We start from the raw sequence: 18,134 nt of genomic DNA on the forward strand, positions 1-18,134 counted from the left end.
GCAAATATACAAGTGTCACAGCAAAGGGTCTGAATACTTATCTCAGGACGTGAGCTTCCATCACTCATAAATAGCACTGCTCACTTCAAACTGGGTGTGATTTTTTAAGTTATCATCAATGTTTCCTGTAACATGCGTGCTTATATTTATATTTATTTGAAGTGAGCTTCCATCACTGTGATGACCACTGCTGTTTTTGAGCACCGAGCGGTGCAAATATACAAGTGTCACAGCAAAGGGTCTGAATACTTATCTCAGGACGTGAGCTTCCATCACTCATAAATAGCACTGCTCACTTCAAACTGGGTGTGATTTTTTAAGTTATCATCAATGTTTCCTGTAACATGCGTGCTTGCGCAGACGCACACATGCCTGGAATGTGCCGTGCAAGACAATTCTATCTAGCGCAGATCATTTAGATTTGTGTATTGTAGTTGTTGCTCTTTATGCATTAACAATTTCAAATGTGTGTGAACACAGCACACATTTAATCCTCTACATGTGTTCACATATAATACTGAATAATAATGATGAATGGACATTGTAACTCGCCTATAGTACACTTAATTAAAAGTAATCCAACTGAAATTGCTTCTGTAATTTGACTATTAAACCATATAATTTTTCATCGTCTAAGGGTTGGACAGGGGGTGTCAAAGTGACCACAGTTTATCCAGTGTACGCATTGCTCAGTAGTTGCTTAAGTGCCGGTCAGGGGGTTTGAGTTTGTTTTGAACAGCATATTTTGACGTACCTTACATCATTGTGTGTTGTACTGTTGTTTGAGTAGAGATGTTTGAATGTTTTGGACCATAATAGACGCATGGCTCTTTTTTATTTTACAAACTGCTGTACCCTTGAACTGTCAATAAAATATTCAATCAAAACACTTATTGTTAAAGTTACAGTATGCACAAGTTGTTCAGAAGGGATTGCAGTGCATTGTAAATTGCTACAGCTGTCTACTAAGGCCCGGGTTAGGAGCCGGGAGCCATGTTAAAATCATTAGTGGCTCGAACAAGAGAACCAATTTGAGTAAATAACTTGTTTGAAGGTGTGGCTGTACCATGACGTAGTCTCAGAGCATGTATGTTAGTGGGTAATCTTGTAGCAGACTCAGGGATGCTACATGTTGTTGTCAGAATGGTATTGTGTCAAGTGACTGCAATTAAAACAATTTGAACGAACGCTTGTCTAAACCTAAATGAAACGTCTACATTTAGAGTCAACCAACTTTAAACAGCACTCACTTGGAACAGATTCAGGCTCTCTTTTGTTTTTTGCTGAAAGAAATAAAACAGTGTTAAAATGAATTAAAACACAAACACGTGAGATAATATGGATTATTGAATTTAGAAGCAAATTGTTAGGGTGGGTTTACACTTCCTCTGAGCAGAATATATATTTTTTTCCCATTGCATTTTCTATGGAGCAAAATTGCTGTGCAAATGATCATGGGATTGGGAGCCACACAGAGCAGGCATGGGAAGCTTGAAGAGGCATTAAAAATACAAATTCTTCTCAACTTTATGCAAATCTGTGCGACTACATGGTCTATTTCTAAACTAAAATGTATATAATTTACAGACGAGCAGTAAATAATGCACAGAAAGTCTGTGTATCTTCTGCCTGCCTGTGAACGGAATGACTGCTGCAATGACATCTGAACCTCCGTTTGGAAAGTCCTGCTGTTTGCTGGATCACAATGGTGATATATTAATACATCTGCATTCAAGAGAATACAAACATGATGCACTTGCAGTACGAATAAACAAAACCGTTTATGGCATATTTTCACTACTGTGCATGTGACAAAGGCACTAGCTAAAATCTACATTTTATATATACTCTTATAATAGCATGGAATTTACTATTAACTGTGGATCTGTAAGTTTGTATTTTCTTCTTTTCAGACATATAATAGTCTATATCACCATTAGTATTGCAGCATTGCTGCTGCTGTTGCTGCCGTCCCCAGCAGCAGTGCTAGAAGGCTGCAGTGGTGGAAAAAAAGTACTCACATTTCTTAGTTAAAGGTAGGGTACGTGATTTACTTTGGTTAAAATAAGTGTTAAATAGCTCTATATTGTGATAGTACTCATTGTTATAGAGTGTTTGTTCAGTAAAAGGTGTCTCATCTCCTTTATTAAACAGAAAATGCATTTTCAGTGCTCTCTCCTGATTGGCTTAAATGTTGTCACCTACCTGAAAATGTATTTATATTCTGTTTACTAAAGAGCTGGAGAGACCCCTGTGACCGAACAAACGCTCTAGCAATGATTACTACAGTATCACAATATAGTACTTTAACATTTTACCTTTGAGTAAAAGTATCACTACTGCAATATAGAAATACTCTGTATTGTACTCTGTACAATGCAGAATGGAGCTACTTGCGGAATGGAGCTACTTGCGGATTATACCAGGGTCAGTCCACCCTTAGGTGAACACGCACTGACCCTCTGCACCTTAATCCCCATGCATAACGCACAAACTTTTTTGATTTTTTATTAATGCGCTCTTTTTCTCTCTAAGCACCTTAGCGTCTATAAGTATATCATGCACAGTATACATACATTGCTGCTATGCTCAGGCACCTTAGTTTGTCTCTTATCTCAGGTACTTTGTAAATATGTAGATAACTTGTTTTTGGCCTTCTATTGTTCTCTGTTGATCTCCTTCCCACTTAACCCCCTATCCCTCTTCTTTTTCTCTCTCCCCACTCTTCTTTCTACGGAATTTAACGTTGCGATGGGAGTGTTGTACAAAAACGAATTTCACCCACTTTTTTACCTTGTAAACCTGTAATGTGACAATAAACCTGATTCTGATTCTGATTCTGAATGTCCCATTTCAAGTTTTCAAATGCATGAAAATCTTCTGAAAATAGCTGATCTACAAGCTCACAATGTGTCGCGATGCGATGCATTGTGAGCTTGTAGATCTGCTATTTTCAAATGGCCGAAATGTATATCTGAAGTGGTTAATGTATGTTTTGTAATAATAATAAAAATCTACAAAGTAACTAGTAATAATTGTAGTGGAGTAAAAGTACAATATTTGCCTCTGAGGTGTAGTGGAGTAGAAGTAAAAGTACTGAAAACTGGAAATACTCCAGTAAGGTAAAATAATACCTCAAAAGTGTACTTAAGTACAGTACTTGAGTAAATGTACTTAGTTACTTTCCACCACTCGAAGGCTGGCAGGAGAAACACAGAGGCTTTATGTCCGTCTATTACAGCTTGATTGAACATAATCTATACATTTTAGTCACAAAACAGACCTCTTAGTTGCTCAATCTTGATAACACAGCTAAGTGCTAGATTAAAACTTTGTAACGGGCAACTAGGCTGCTAATGCAGCTTGACAGCGTGTCGCGGGTTCGAGTCCCGATCCCGACAACCTTTTATGCGTGTCACTGCCCATCTCTCTCTCCCCTTTCCTGTCAGTCTACTGTATACTATCAAATAAACTTAAAAAAATGAACAAAAAAACTTTGTAATTCAATACTTTACATACAGCAGTCTATTTCTGTCAATCTTCTCGAATCCAACACACCCATTAAGCAACTGTGACATCAGTGTCAGTGTTGAGCAGTGGCGTAAAGTAACTAAGTTACAGGTCCTTGACTTTTCAGCGGGTTGAGCAGGTTCTTCAACGGGTTCTTGAAATCAGTGCTAAGGGTCCCACATGGCTGCTCCTGTAGTAGCAATTTACAATGTAGGCATTTAGCAGACGTTCTTAATCCAGAGTGGTTTACAATTAGCAAGGTAAACACAATGTAATACATCAAATGTATGAGACAGTGTAGAGGCTCCCAATGTCCCCCCCCCCCCTGTATGAATGAATGAACCATTGTAAAGCACTTTGAGTAAGTTTGAGTACTTAGAAAAGCGCCATAAAAATGCAATTCATTTAGTAATTTAGGATCATAGGTAAACCAAGAACCTATCATCAGTCTAAACAGTATAATATCAAAAAATAAATAATCTGTACTTTGAAACTATACACACTATAGGATGCCAGGTCTACAGATGAATCTGACATCTGTCTAAATAACATGCTATTTAAATTGGATTTAAAATTTGTATAAGCCTACAAGATCGTCAAGGCTAGGTCAAGTGCTACAAGCACTAAGGTGGCGTCTGAAGAGGTAGGAAGTCTTCAGATTACGGCTGAAGATTGGGAGTAATAGTCTGCAGTTCTAACTGCAATTAGGAGTTCATTCCACAGTGTGGGCGCCAGAAGGGAGGAGGGTCTGGGACGTGTGGAGCGTTGTCCAGGATGTTTTAGAGAAGGTTCTGACATCAACTGTCCCTGTGCTGATCTGAGTGATTTAGGTTTTCACTGTGTCAGCATGTCATTCAATGTGTGTTCATGTATTGCATCATATTATTTTAATGTCTGTGTATCTTCCATTGTTCTGCCCTGTGAGGGGTTCCTTATGTCTCTTATCATGTTCATGTAATAAAAGCGTATTCAGGCTCTGCATCAGGGGTTTTATGATCTCAGAGTGTGTCATGTTTGCAGAGAGCAGGGCTTTCCTTTACATGTTAAGGATGCAAACTATTAGAATCACATACCTAACCATGATATAGTCTATAATAGATACAACTAAATAACCTACAGTATGAGCAGAGTAAAATAACATAAAAAAGATCATATTACATAAAATATCAAAATAATTATAATAGTATTGTTATTGTTGTTGTTGTTTCATATCTTTGCAGATATATCAATATATACATTAGCCAGCTCAATATTAAAATTAACTTTTCTCTCTCAATAGGCGAGCAAGCAGTGAGAGATGCAGCTGCTCTAGGTCTATATTTTAATATTGTCTCTTCAAATGTCCAAGTGAGTCATGATGTCTCACTTGTTCTCGATCAGGTTCTAGTACTTTCAAACAATCAGTACATTTGTGATTATGTTGTAGAGGAGCTGGTCTTACTCACAATGTCCATGTTTGAAGGATCATCAGAGGAGGGTCTAGAAACACACAAACAAACACACACACACACACACACACACACACACACACACACACACACACACACACACACACACACACACACACACACACACACACACACACACACACACACACACACACACACACACACACACACACACACACACACACACACACACCAGAGAGAGATAAAAAAGTAAGATACACAAAAGCAAGAGCAATGGTGTAAAGTAACTAAGTACATTTACTCAAGTACTGTACTTAAGTACAATTTTTAGGTATTTTGACTTAATGAATTTCCAATTACTTTTCAGATATAAATTATTATATTATAAAACATACATTAACCACTTCAGCCCTATTTTATACCTAGGCTATTTGAAAATAGCCGATCTACAAGCTCACAACGCGTTGCATCGCGACGCGTTGTAAGCTTGTAGATCTGCTATTTTCAAACATTTGAATACTTTTACTTTTGGTACTTTAAGTATATTTTCATGCCAATATACTTTTGTACTTTTACTCAAGTAACATTTTGAACACAGGCCTTTTACTTGTAACAGAGTATTTTTATATTGTGGTATTGCTACTTTCACTTAAGTAAAATATCGGAATAATTCTTTCAAGACAAGCGAGTCGCCGTGCCGAGCGATGCAAAGTCACCTTCAGTTGACTCAGCGCCGTCCGAGTTGTGTATCGACAGGGACAGAATCGTTAATCACCCCCCCCCCCCCGCCTAGTCTCGGTACCTCCGAGACGTCATTTATTTTTTTGACGGGGGGGACCGCCCCGCCCCGCCGTGGCACGAAGGAAATGAGCGCTCCTTTTTCAATCTGACTGGTTTTCCAATCATACTGTAACATGTACATACCTATCACATACCTACACACACACACACACATACACACACACGCACGCACGCACACATGCACACGCACACGCACACACACTTTGTCCCCGAATAGCAGCTGTAGAACTTTACCTTTGTTCTCCGCTGTCAGCTGACTCACATTGGTTGTCAGGACTATGAATCAAAATGAAAACAAAGATAGACATTTTGGATATAATTAACCTTTGGAACAAAACCACACACACACACACGCACGCACGCACGCACGCACACACACACACACACACACACACACACACACACACACACACACACACACACACACACACACACACACACACACACACACACACACACACACATTATTTTAATGTCATTAACGTAATCAAAGATTTTAAACTGAGTGAAAATATTTTTTTTATTAAAGGAGACAAAGTAGATGTACTGTAATAATGCACTCTTAAAGGTCACCTCAAATGCACTTAAGCAAACATAAAAACAACTACAACGGCATCATGATAATGCTGGATAATGAATATCCTGGGTTAACAAAGAAAGAAGAAAAATAAGCTATTTGTTAGAATTAGTTAGTGAAGTTCTTGGAAATAGAAAGACAATAAGTGATAATGATATTACACTGAAAGCATTGTGGCCTGCTTGACCTTAAAGGAGAATTCCTGTCATTTTAAGTGTTATGTTTGATGTGTGTCAAATCACTTACCAACGTAGGAATGAAAATCGCGTAACTCCACAGAGCCCCCTATCGACCCCCACCGTTGTCATTATAGGAGGATATAGGATAGCCCAAATTCGCCTATTTTAACCAATGCAAAGTCTGTTTTTTTGCTTCTAGTACTCATTGTTGAGTCCCATGATAATGTAACAGGCGCTAAAACTCCCGACAAGCTAACGGCTAATAACAAACGAGCTAACGCTGGGGCTGCTTATCTCTCTGCATGGCAGCTCCAGGTTGCCAGGTCGGGAGAGAAACCAGCGACCAGCATTAGCTCGTTCTGTTATTAGCCGTTAGCTTGTCGGGAGTTTTAGCGCCTGTTACATTATCATGGGACTCAACAATGAGTACTAGAAGCAAAAAAACAGACTTTGCATTGGTTAAAATAGGCGAATTTGGGCTATCCTATATCCTCCTATAATGACAACGGTGGGGGTCGATAGGGGGCTCTGTGGAGTTACGCGATTTTCATTCCTACGTTGGTAAGTGATTTGACACACATCAAACATAACACTTAAAATGACCGGAATTCTCCTTTAAATGAATTAAAATGACAATTACTTCAACTCTATGAGAAGATCATTCTCATGTTCCTCAAGAGCTTTTAGGAAAATGTCTTTGGCTCTTTTGGATTGCAGGAGTGAATAGAGAGCCCTCATCTTATCCTCATTGGTGCCTGCTGCATTCACAGTATTGAGGCCCTCTTGCTTGATGATTCCCTCTTCAAGGAGATTTTCCAGGATGGGTTTGAGCTGGGTCACTTTACTGATCAGTGTCCTCCGGTGTTCGTCAACGAAGGGTTTCTCTGAAGGAAAGGAGAATGAACATTGAGTTGTGGGTGACGTTCTCTGGGTGAAACATATTTAAATGTGTGTGTGCGTGCGTGCGTGTGCGCGTGCGTGCGAATATGAAAAATCTGAAAGACCAGTTTGGTTTAATGACTATGGAGATACTATGTACCGATTTGCGTGATGTTTGGACAAAATCTGTAGGAGTACTGTCAAAAAATGTGTTTTGCAAAAAGCGTCCTCCTGGTGGCGCTATAACAGGCCCATGTGAAACATTTGGGGCAGAGGTTCTGAATTGGCATCCAGGGAGTGACTGTGTGCACAGTTTCACTGCGATCAAGCCAACAGTGCCGGAGATTAGCTGTACACAGACAGAATGACACTGACACACACACACACACACACACACACACACACACACACACACACACACACACACACACACACACACACACACACACACACACACACACACACACACAGATGGATGGACGGACAGACAGACAGGGTGCAAAACATACTCTCGCCATGCCTTTTGGCCTGGCGGAGAGAATAATCTGGGAGTATAGCCCAATGATGACTTGAAAGGAAAATGTGCCAATTAAACCATCTACAAAGATCTGCCCTGTCATACAGGTGACAACAAGCGGACCAGCATCTGTGGATTCAAAAGCAAAATATAACCATGGTGTAGCCACGTTTTTTTGTTGCTGAGGATACACTGTAATTATTCCCTCCCGCGTCAGTAGCCTACTTAACAGTAACACACTGGACCTTTGATGTGCTGTTATTCACTCAGCAGCTTTTGTCAGATGGTCGTCAAATGGTTGTTTTTAGATCGATACGTTTGATCGTGACGCAAGGTTAGGGATGGCGTTGTGAGACCACGGTCTCGCGGCGGGCATTCCCGTGCATGTGTGAAACGCCCCGAGGCCAACGGCCAATTATCAGCTGAATAGAGCATTATTGACAGTATTTATCCTCCCTGCCCCTCCCCCTGAGCATACACAGGACCTGGGAGACTTAAAAGGATCCCTGGCTGATAAGCCTTATATGCCTTAATACATTATAATTGCCCTCTGTAACAAAAGATTAAAATAAAAAACACCATAAATATTCTCTTTGTTTTAGAACACCGGTCGCAAGTTAATGATGTAATTTTATTTGTCCATGTGTGGTCCAGCCCTATGGAATGTATGTGCTGATAAAAACATATTTCAATCATTATTATTACATCATTTGGTTTAGGTTAAATGTGATTGTTTATTGCTGTTATATCAACTTGCGACCTCTTGAGTAAAAGATGAACTATTTCCAAAATAAAGAAAATATTTAAGGCGTTTTTTTTTTTTTTTTACTTACATTTTTATCCCACGATTTTGTAACCCCTATTTTTTACACCCAGTGCCAATTGTCTATGTAATCCTGGGCACTACCTTCCCTCTGCCAACCTAGGGAGGCCAGGGCCGAGCTCATGCCTCCCTCAATGCATGAGAGCCAACTGACCTTCTTGTCACCTGACAGGGGAGAGTTTCCCTGGTTGGACGTAGCGCGTGGAAGGAACACGTTATTCCAACCAGTTCCTTTCCCCTCCATCAGGCGCCCCGGCTGTCATGGGGGAGGCAGTATAGTGACCAGGATTACTACATGTTTTTGTGAGGGTATTAACTACCCTAGGAAACACGGGGAGAACATGCAAACTCCACACAGAAAGGCCCTTTCGCCAACCCCACCTTGGGTATGGGCACTGATGACGCGGAGGAGAGAACACGCCCCCAGCTCCCACAGCGTCGCCTGCGGGAATCGAACCCAGGACCTTCTAGCTGTGAGGCGACAGCGCCACCGACTGCGCCACCGTGCCCCTCGGGCGTTTTTGATTTTAAAGTTTTGTTATAGAGGCCGATTATAATGTATTAGAGGGATAGTTCACCCTCAAAATGACTTTTTTTGTATGGATTAGTCACCCTATGGAGACTTGAATTCATGGATATATATATTTTTTTGGGGCGCATTCCTAAGCCAATAATGTGATGACCAGCGGATCGGTAGGCAACGGTTCCGGTAGGAGACACAAAGGAGACTCTTTGTGTCTCCTACCGGAACCGCTGCCGGTAATCAAATTATTGTTTTAGGAATGTGACACAAACAAAAAAGTAATCCATGAATTCAAGTCTCCAGGGGTGACTAATCCATAGAAAAAAGTCATTTTGGGGGTGAACTATACCTTTAAGGCAAATTAGGCTTATTAGCCAGGGATCCTTTTAAAGGCTTTACAGATGAGGAGTGACACAATGCTTGTGTTCTAGCTTGGATCAGCGGGGTCGCACTGCGCTCCTCATGTGAACACACAGACATCTACTGTATGTCTGCTTCAGCTGTGTCAAATCACTGTCCAGCCCGTTGCCAATGCAGCAATTGCCACGGGCGGGCGTGTGGCTGCCCTCTAGCCTCTCATTGAAAATTAATTATGCTACTATGTCAGTCACTCTGTGTGAAAAGCCCTCCATGGAAACTGTATGTATAGGCTGAGGACATCTTCTAAATGTTGCAGACTACACACTGCATATACAGTAGTGTCTATTCTTTGACTATACACCACTGAATATAGCATATGACATTAAAGTAGTTAATGTGTAAAGACAGACACTCGTAGACACTGTTCATAGAGTCAGCTCACCTCCAGCTCTAGCTCCATTCCTTGTCGGTGGGCCATCATCTGTGGATTCATGGTGGTTGAATGTTAAATGCATTACATTTGTGTTTTATCAAGGTAATTAACTGTGTCAACAACCAGTTTATCTGCAGTATAGACAGGCTCTCAAATGAGTGAAAAGTCAGACAGGCAACTTCAACCACGCACGCACGCACGCACGCACGCACGCACGCACGCACGCACGCACGCACGCACACACACACACACACACACACACACACACACACACACACACACACACACACACACACACACACACACACACACACACACACACACACACACACACACACACACACACACACACACACACACACACACGATGCTAACTGTTCACCTACTTTTGTCCGGAAACAGTGTCAGGAGATCATTCCTGGGGATCTTCTTCAGAACTTTGAGCATGACCTCGTTTCCATGTCTGGGGTACGTCTTCATGATCAGACTGGTGGTGATCGTTCTGGTAGCTTCTTCCAGATCGCCCTCCGGGATCGGTTCGATGCCTTCGATATGAACTCTCTGCAGATTCCACTTGAATGTTGCAAACTCATCTTTTGACAGCCTCTTCAGAGCTTTCAAGATACTGTCGTCCATGGTTGATTCCTGCACAAACAGAGGATACGAATATCACTGCTTCATTATCTTAACCACTTAGACTCTGGGGTGCCCATTTTGGGAAAGTCATCATTTAAAAAGATTAAAAATTCAAAACATTGAAAACATGTCAAACTTAAAAATAAATGAATAAATAACTGTGACAATAGCAGATTTACATGCGTGTCACATTGCAACATGAGCTTGTAGATCAGCTATTCTCACTATTCATCATATGACAAAGGGTTTAAGTGGTTAATTTAACCACTTGTACTCTGTACTTTGATTGAGTAAATTAGGGAATACATCACATTTTTTTCTAACATCACAAAAACAGACATCTTTCAAATCATTTATTTCATTCAGTGATGCACAAACCCTTATTCATGCCTTTGTCAAAACCACTTGGACTACTGTAATTTTCTTTTTTCTGGACTCCCCAAAAAGTCAATCAATCGCCTTCAACTCATTCAAAACATAGCAGCTAGAGTTCTTACAAGAACCAGGAGATATGACCACATTACCCCCGTTCTTGCCTCACTGCACTGGCTACCAGTGGCGTTCAGAATTGACTTTAAGATTACATTGTTTGTTCTCAAAGCACTGAACGGACTTGCTCCTATTTATATTTTTGACCTCCTGTCTCCTCACGTACCCACCCATAATCTTAGATCAGCACACAAACTTTTACTTGACCCCCCCGAGACAAGGTTTGTGACGGAAGGTGACAGGCCATTTGCTGCTAGGGCTCCATTTCTGTGGAACCAACTTCCGCTGCAAATTAGACAGTCCACTTCAGTGTCCACTTTTAAAAGTCTTTTAAAAACGCATTACTATAGAATGGCTTTTAACTAGAAGGAATGGTCAGCTAGTTTCAGCTTTCACTCTTATTTTTGGTCTTATTATTATTATTTTTGTATTGTTCCTTTGTTTCTAAATGTCCATAATTGAATTGCCTTTATATTTCCTGTTTATGTATTGTATGTGAAGCACTTTGTAAACCTGTTTTTGAAAAGTGCCATATAAATAAAATGTATTATATTATAAATGTAACACTGTTACGGTACGTAGAAGTTACATTAGACATTATCCAAATTAACAGACACATCTGTACATCTCTAAATGTACTGTAGCATCAGATAACCAATATGTAATTAATGATCAGCATCAAGGGTTGGATTGGGTCCCTGTGACATGCTAGCATCAAGTCCAGAGGCAGAGGGTGTACTTGCACATTATGTCCAGCAGGTATCAGGCTGCCTCACGCTACAGCAACATGAGATAGGCCCTGTGGGCCACATCTGAATGTCTACATGATCAACACTGGTCTTATAAGTGAATATACCTATACGGTAGTTTGATCATTGTTGTTAATAAACGTACCAAGTGAAGTGTCCTTTACAGTCTTGTTAGAGAGATTCCAAGTGTCCACTAGATGGCGGAAACCGACCACCTGAGGGAAGAGAGAGAGCCAAAGAGGGAGAGGAGGGAGGGAGACAGAGAGAAATATAATCATGAACACAATTTATTAGGCTATGAATAAATAAATGTGTGTTCTCCTTATACTGAGAGACAGACAGACAGACCAAAGAGACGTGCTGTTTGCATTACTATATAGTGGGGTTCAACACACACACACACACACACACACACACACACACACACACACACACACACACACACACACACACACACACACACACAGTAACTAATTTGTTCTCCTAGCCTGGGTGATAGACTACTGTATTAATGTGACACTAACTGCTTGTTTTGTAGGATGTAGATGCTAGATCCTACAGCCTAGCCTATGGAGCGTCGCAGTTCCCGCCCACTTCCAGTTGCCGGAAGTAAATACTCAATGCATTTTTCCCATTGACTTTTCCGAAAATATTTATATAAATTAATTTAAGCCTAGAATCAAGCTATCCAGGATCCTGGTGAATCATGATGACCATAAAACGTTTGATTCTTTGAAAAAACTTTTTTGAAAACGGCAAAACAAAGGGTATTTATTAAACATAGTATATCATATCATTAAATATAAAATTTAAAAAATCACAGAAAAAAAGGTTTTATGGTCATGATTCACCAGAATCCTGGATGGCTTGATTCTAGGCTTAAATTCATTGATATAAATATTTTTGGAAAAGTCAATGGGAAAAATGCATTGAGTATTTACTTCCGGCACCCGGATTCTGCGCAACTGCGATGCTCTATAGGCTCTAGGCTACAAAACAACTGGGCCAATTGTTACCCACTGCAGGGGCAGACTGGAAACACAAATCAGCCTTTAAAATACACAACACAGACAATCGTTCTAAGAACCTTCATCTAGGCATAAGTAGTTGAATGAAACTCTCAAACAGCACTATAGCAGTACAGTGCTATAGATTGATCATCACTGTGCAGACAAGAGAATCAAGAATAAAGAACGGTTTTGTAAAGTAAAGCAGCAAAATGTTGGTGGGATTTGTTCAGCACATTGTGAATACTATGTGCGGCCATGGTTGATTCCTGGTACAAACAGAAGATATTGATACATCAGCTTCATCATTAACACTTTGACCCTGGGGTCACTATTTTGGGCGTATCATTATGGCACAATCTTTCGAAAGATTTAAACATTTTCTGAATTGTAACTTTTCAAAGAGCTCACAACGTGTCACATTGCAACATCTTGCTAGATCAGCTATTTTCATTGTTCATATTATTACAAAGTATAGAGTTTAATGCTTTGGTTGTTAAGAGACTGAACACAAGGTTTAGTTTAAGTTATGTACATCAGGGAACACACATTAATGTACATGTCTACATTCAATGGTTCTAAAATCTATTTGGAATAATTCAATCTATTTACGTGTAGGCCTAGATATATACTGTAGCTCAGTGAAAACAAAGCAGGCTGTATAAATGTAACACTGTTACTGTATGTATGTATGTAGACTTTACATTAGACATTATCCACAATAACTGACATCGGCTTTTCTGAAGAGTATTTGTACATCCCTAAATGCACTGTAGCATCATCTACAGTTTATTTCAACATGAGCAACACTGGCCTTAAGTTAATTTAGTTTGATAATTGTTGTTAATACGTACCAAGTGAAGTGTTCTTTACAGCAGTTAAAGCTGAGAGATTGCACTGAGTGTCCACCAGATGGCAGAAATCAACCACCTGAGGGAAAGCGAGAGAGAGCCAAAGAGGGAGAGGAGGGAACACACAGAGAGAAATATAATCATGAACACAAGTATGAGGCTATGAATATATAAATGTGTGTTCTCCTTAAACAATGTACAGGATACACTGATAGGAAGAAAGTGTAGGAGAGACAGACAGTAGGTAAGCTGTTATGCTTATTATTGTCTCTAATTGGATGTAAAGCAAAACATCAAAAAATAGAATTTCACTGACCCCTAAATTAGTCTACTCTGAACAAAACAATGTGCGCGCGCACACACACACACACACACACACACACACACACACACACACACACACACACACACACACACACACACACACACACACACACACACACACACACACACACACACACACACAGAAATTACCTTTTTCTTACAAAGCCTTGCTTAATAAAAAATATGCAATATGTGGCCATTTCATTACTACACACCTACTACCAGACAGGTACAGCACTGATGCGTACCCCCATCCTTATAAATGGCTGAATCAATGGTGCACCCACTGCACCTGACCTAGTCCACCCATGTTGGATGCTGTCAATGCACTGAATGTTATAGTTATGTACCGATAAGCACAGAATCGTAAATCATGTTTTGGGGTGAGCGAACACCTACTGAGCCCCGTCGGTAGGTCAGCATCTCACCAATCAGTCGTCTGATTAAACGTGATAATGTCCCATTCAATGCATTGACACCATCCGAAGCTGGTGCCTAGTCACATGATCAGGAAGTTATACAAGTCCAGTTCCTAACCATAGAGAGCCATGTTGACTTTGCTGCACATCATGGTGTTTCTCTCATGCAGGGTGAAGGAGAACCCATGGTTAGCCAAAACTCATAGTTTAATGAGCTTGCACTCTAATATCATTGAACTGTTCCTACTGTATCCTAACCTAATCTGTTGTATGTAGAATATACTGTGAAGTTGTTTAAATAAAGTTAGGTGGCAGCTACTGAAAAAATGCTGTTTGTGTGTATAATATACCAAGATTATATGCACGTGTACATCTTTTCATTTTTTCACTCTCTCTTTCTTTTTAAATATTTTAAGGTTGTATCATAATTATTGTTATTATCTATGTTGCTGCAATGTCTGAAGGAAGCCAAACAACAATAAGTTATACTTATGTACCTGTACACAAGATGTAACAATAAAGCACAACCTTGAACCTTGGTTGCTTAAATATGGTACTGTAAGTAACTAAATACATGTACTCACTCTTACTTGAGTATCCATTACATTTGGCATATTTTCACTTCTACTTCATTATATCTAGAGCCTAGGTAAATATTGTACTAACTCCACTTTATGTGTTTGACATCTGTTTCTAGGCTATAATTATTTGTATATTTGAACATTAAAACAAACCAGCCGTTAATCATTAAATCCAAAAACTGGCATGGAAATCCTTGCTAATTATTTATGAACTCCAGTTTAATACTCTAGCAGAATTGATACTCTCAAAAAATCAGATAATACTTAGCCTAGATCATTCACCGACAAGATATCACTAGCCCTGCTCTGACAGTCAGTTCATACTTACTCTAAAGTAAAACATTGTACCCGATGAATGCATAGACGTAACCTGTACTCCTTACATTCCAGACTTATCTAAGCAGATAGCAGACATTTCTGCTTCACAGTTCTAGAGACGAAAACAGACTGATCAGTTTATATTTATATAGATTTATATAATTTCATTTAATCTATACTACTACATTTTGAAAACAGCCGATCTACATTATGTCAAACTGTAAGAACAAGAGGAGGGCTGCAGAGTTCTTTACAATCTGTGTAAGATAAAGTCAGTGTCGGAAGGTGCTCTTTGGTTAGAAAAAGGGGGGAGTCTTAAAAATAAAATAAAAGTTTAAAAAGCTTAAATATAAAGGCTATATATCAATCTTTGAACAATAAAAACATCTGTGGGCCTTTTATGGCCTTCATGGTCAAACTGACTGCTCATTATTGACTATAAAACAATGACGTGTTTCGACATGGCCTTCCTCAGCATTTTTACTCCATGTTTCTCCACACAAACTATCCTCCTCAAGTATTCAAAAGTACAAATTACAAAGTACATTTTCTTTTTTAAATATCAATACATTGCTGTATTGAAATGTAAAACAACAAAACATTTCGAAAATATATTTTTTAAAGAATCTCGCATTTTCAGAAATAGTGAAAATATAGCAGATCTACAAGCTCACGACGGGTCGCACTGCGATGCGATGTGAGCTTGTATATCTGCTGTTTTCACCAAAATTGAATTAGGGCTTGAGTGGTTAATCCATGATGTATGTTTTTTTTAAGTTTGGATCACAAGCATCCCTTTCTAGGAATGTAGTGGAGTTAAAAGTACAATATTTGAGTGAAAGTCAAGTGGAGTGAAAGTCAAGAGCTTGCAAAAGAAAAACAATGCTAAATATAGCTGCAAGCAGCGATAATACGGGGCCAGTGAATAGAGAGAGAGAGAGACATGGAAACGGAATAGATTGAAGAGAGAGAGAGTGACATGGAAACAATAGATTGATGAGAGAGAGAGATGGAAACATAATGGTTTGATTGGACATCTCAACCTACTGCCATTAACAGGATTCGAACTCTCAACCTTCAGACTAATAGGCTGCAACACTACCTATAGTGCTATAGCTTTGTCCAGGCTGATATTGTCTGTTGAAGATCATAAACTCTTGCCTTCTTTCATGAACCAAGCCCCTGTTTCACTAACACTAAGATCACTCGTTCACAAGCCATTTACCAATGAAGAAATTGTACATCTCCTCAGAACCAAAACTAACGAAAGTAGCCGATCTACAAGCTCACAAACCATGAAAAGTTGTGAGATTGTAGATCAGCTATTTTCAGAATGAAGTATGTCATACGTAAAAAACGTACTCTCAAATAAGCATTTCAGGTTATCTTTACCATTTGCACATGTATTCATTGATACAGTCATGTTGTTTGCAATTCAACTTAAATTAAGTCTACATCAAGTGAGGCTTGAACTGGCGACCTTGAGATTGTGAGGCATTCATTTAAGGGAGACGCCATTGGCCCAACAGACAAGTAACTGTGAAAAAGGAGATCACACAGATGATACAGTTTCACGCAAATAGCTGAAAAATCCTGGGTTTAAGTGTTTTTCAAACTGCTCAAAATTGCGGACAATCTAAGGGCGGAGCTTAATGGTCAAATCGATACGTGTGTTCCTCATGAGTCAAGGCACATGTGTAAGCAAGTTTCACGACTTTCGGCCAAACGAGGCATGACTTATGCCTGTTTAAAGTCTGCATTTTCAAAAAATTGCTATAGCGCCCCCTTTTGGCCAATTGGAGTAAGATTGGTTTCAGTGATATTTGGAATGACCCTGTACATTTCTGCAAAGTTTCAAAGAAATGTGAGTCTGCATGTATGTTTTAGGCACAGATGAATAATTTTCATAAAACTGTAATAGTTAAAATCTATCTCCTCCTGGGATTTTTGAGCAATCTGCACGAAACGTTTACCACTTGAACTTTGGACCTCTGCCTACAAAAATTTCCAACGGATTTTCCATAAGTGAAAAAATGCAGAAGTTAGGAGCCAGTGACTGTTTTTCATATAATTCAAAATGGTGGGAGATCTAAAGGTCAGAGGTCAAAAGTCAGACCACGAAAGTTGTCGGGCATGAAGAGACGCATGTGTGTATCGAAGTTTCATGGTTGTAGGTCAAACAGGGCATGAGTTGTACCTGTTCAAAGTTGGCACTTTCAATTGAGTGCTATAGCGCCACCCCCTTTGACGAATGAGTGTGAGAATTATTTCTTGGTAGTTTTTCATGAGCATCTACCATATGGCCGAGTTTCGTAAAAAGCGTATGCACGGTTAAGCCAGAACTGGCAAAAACAAGTATTTTTCAAACTGCTCAAAATTGCGGAAAATCTAAGGGCGGAGCTTAATGGTCAAATCGATACGTGTGTTCCTCATGAGTCAAGGCACATGTGTAAGCAAGTTTCACGACTTTCGGCCAAACGAGGCATGACTTATGCCTGTTTAAAGTCTGCCTTTTCAAAAAATTGCTATAGCGCCCCCTTTTGGCCAATTGGAGTAAGATTGGTTTCAGTGATATTTGGAATGACCCTGTACATTTCTGCAAAGTTTCAAAGAAATGTGAGTCTGCATGTATGTTTTAGGCGCAGATGAATAATTTTCTTTAAACTGTAATAGTTAAAATCTATCTCCTCCTGGGATTTTTGAGCAATCTGCACGAAACGTTTAGCACTTGAACCTTGGACCACTGCCT

At 39.6% G+C, this 18,134-nt stretch overlaps 1 protein-coding gene across 1 annotated transcript in view; it reads right to left on the minus strand.

Moving 5' to 3' along the window:
* Positions 1–6,226: 6,226 nt before the first annotated feature.
* Positions 6,227–18,134, minus strand: part of LOC311041488 (apoptosis-associated speck-like protein containing a CARD) — a 13,380-nt gene continuing 1,472 nt past the window's right edge. The window contains exons 2-6 of the mRNA XM_084051879.1: positions 13,747–13,822; positions 12,031–12,100; positions 10,398–10,656; positions 10,021–10,059; positions 6,227–7,360 (exon numbers count right to left, since the gene is read on the minus strand). Of these exons, the coding sequence (XP_083908005.1) occupies positions 7,113–7,360; positions 10,021–10,059; positions 10,398–10,647 (537 nt within the window). The 5' untranslated portion in view covers positions 10,648–10,656; positions 12,031–12,100; positions 13,747–13,822 and the 3' untranslated portion in view covers positions 6,227–7,112. The remainder of the gene's footprint in view (positions 7,361–10,020; positions 10,060–10,397; positions 10,657–12,030; positions 12,101–13,746; positions 13,823–18,134) is intronic.

Source organism: Gymnoscopelus microlampas, assembly GCF_963454915.1.
Source record: "Gymnoscopelus microlampas genome assembly, chromosome: 1".
NCBI lineage: Eukaryota > Metazoa > Chordata > Actinopteri > Myctophiformes > Myctophidae > Gymnoscopelus > Gymnoscopelus microlampas.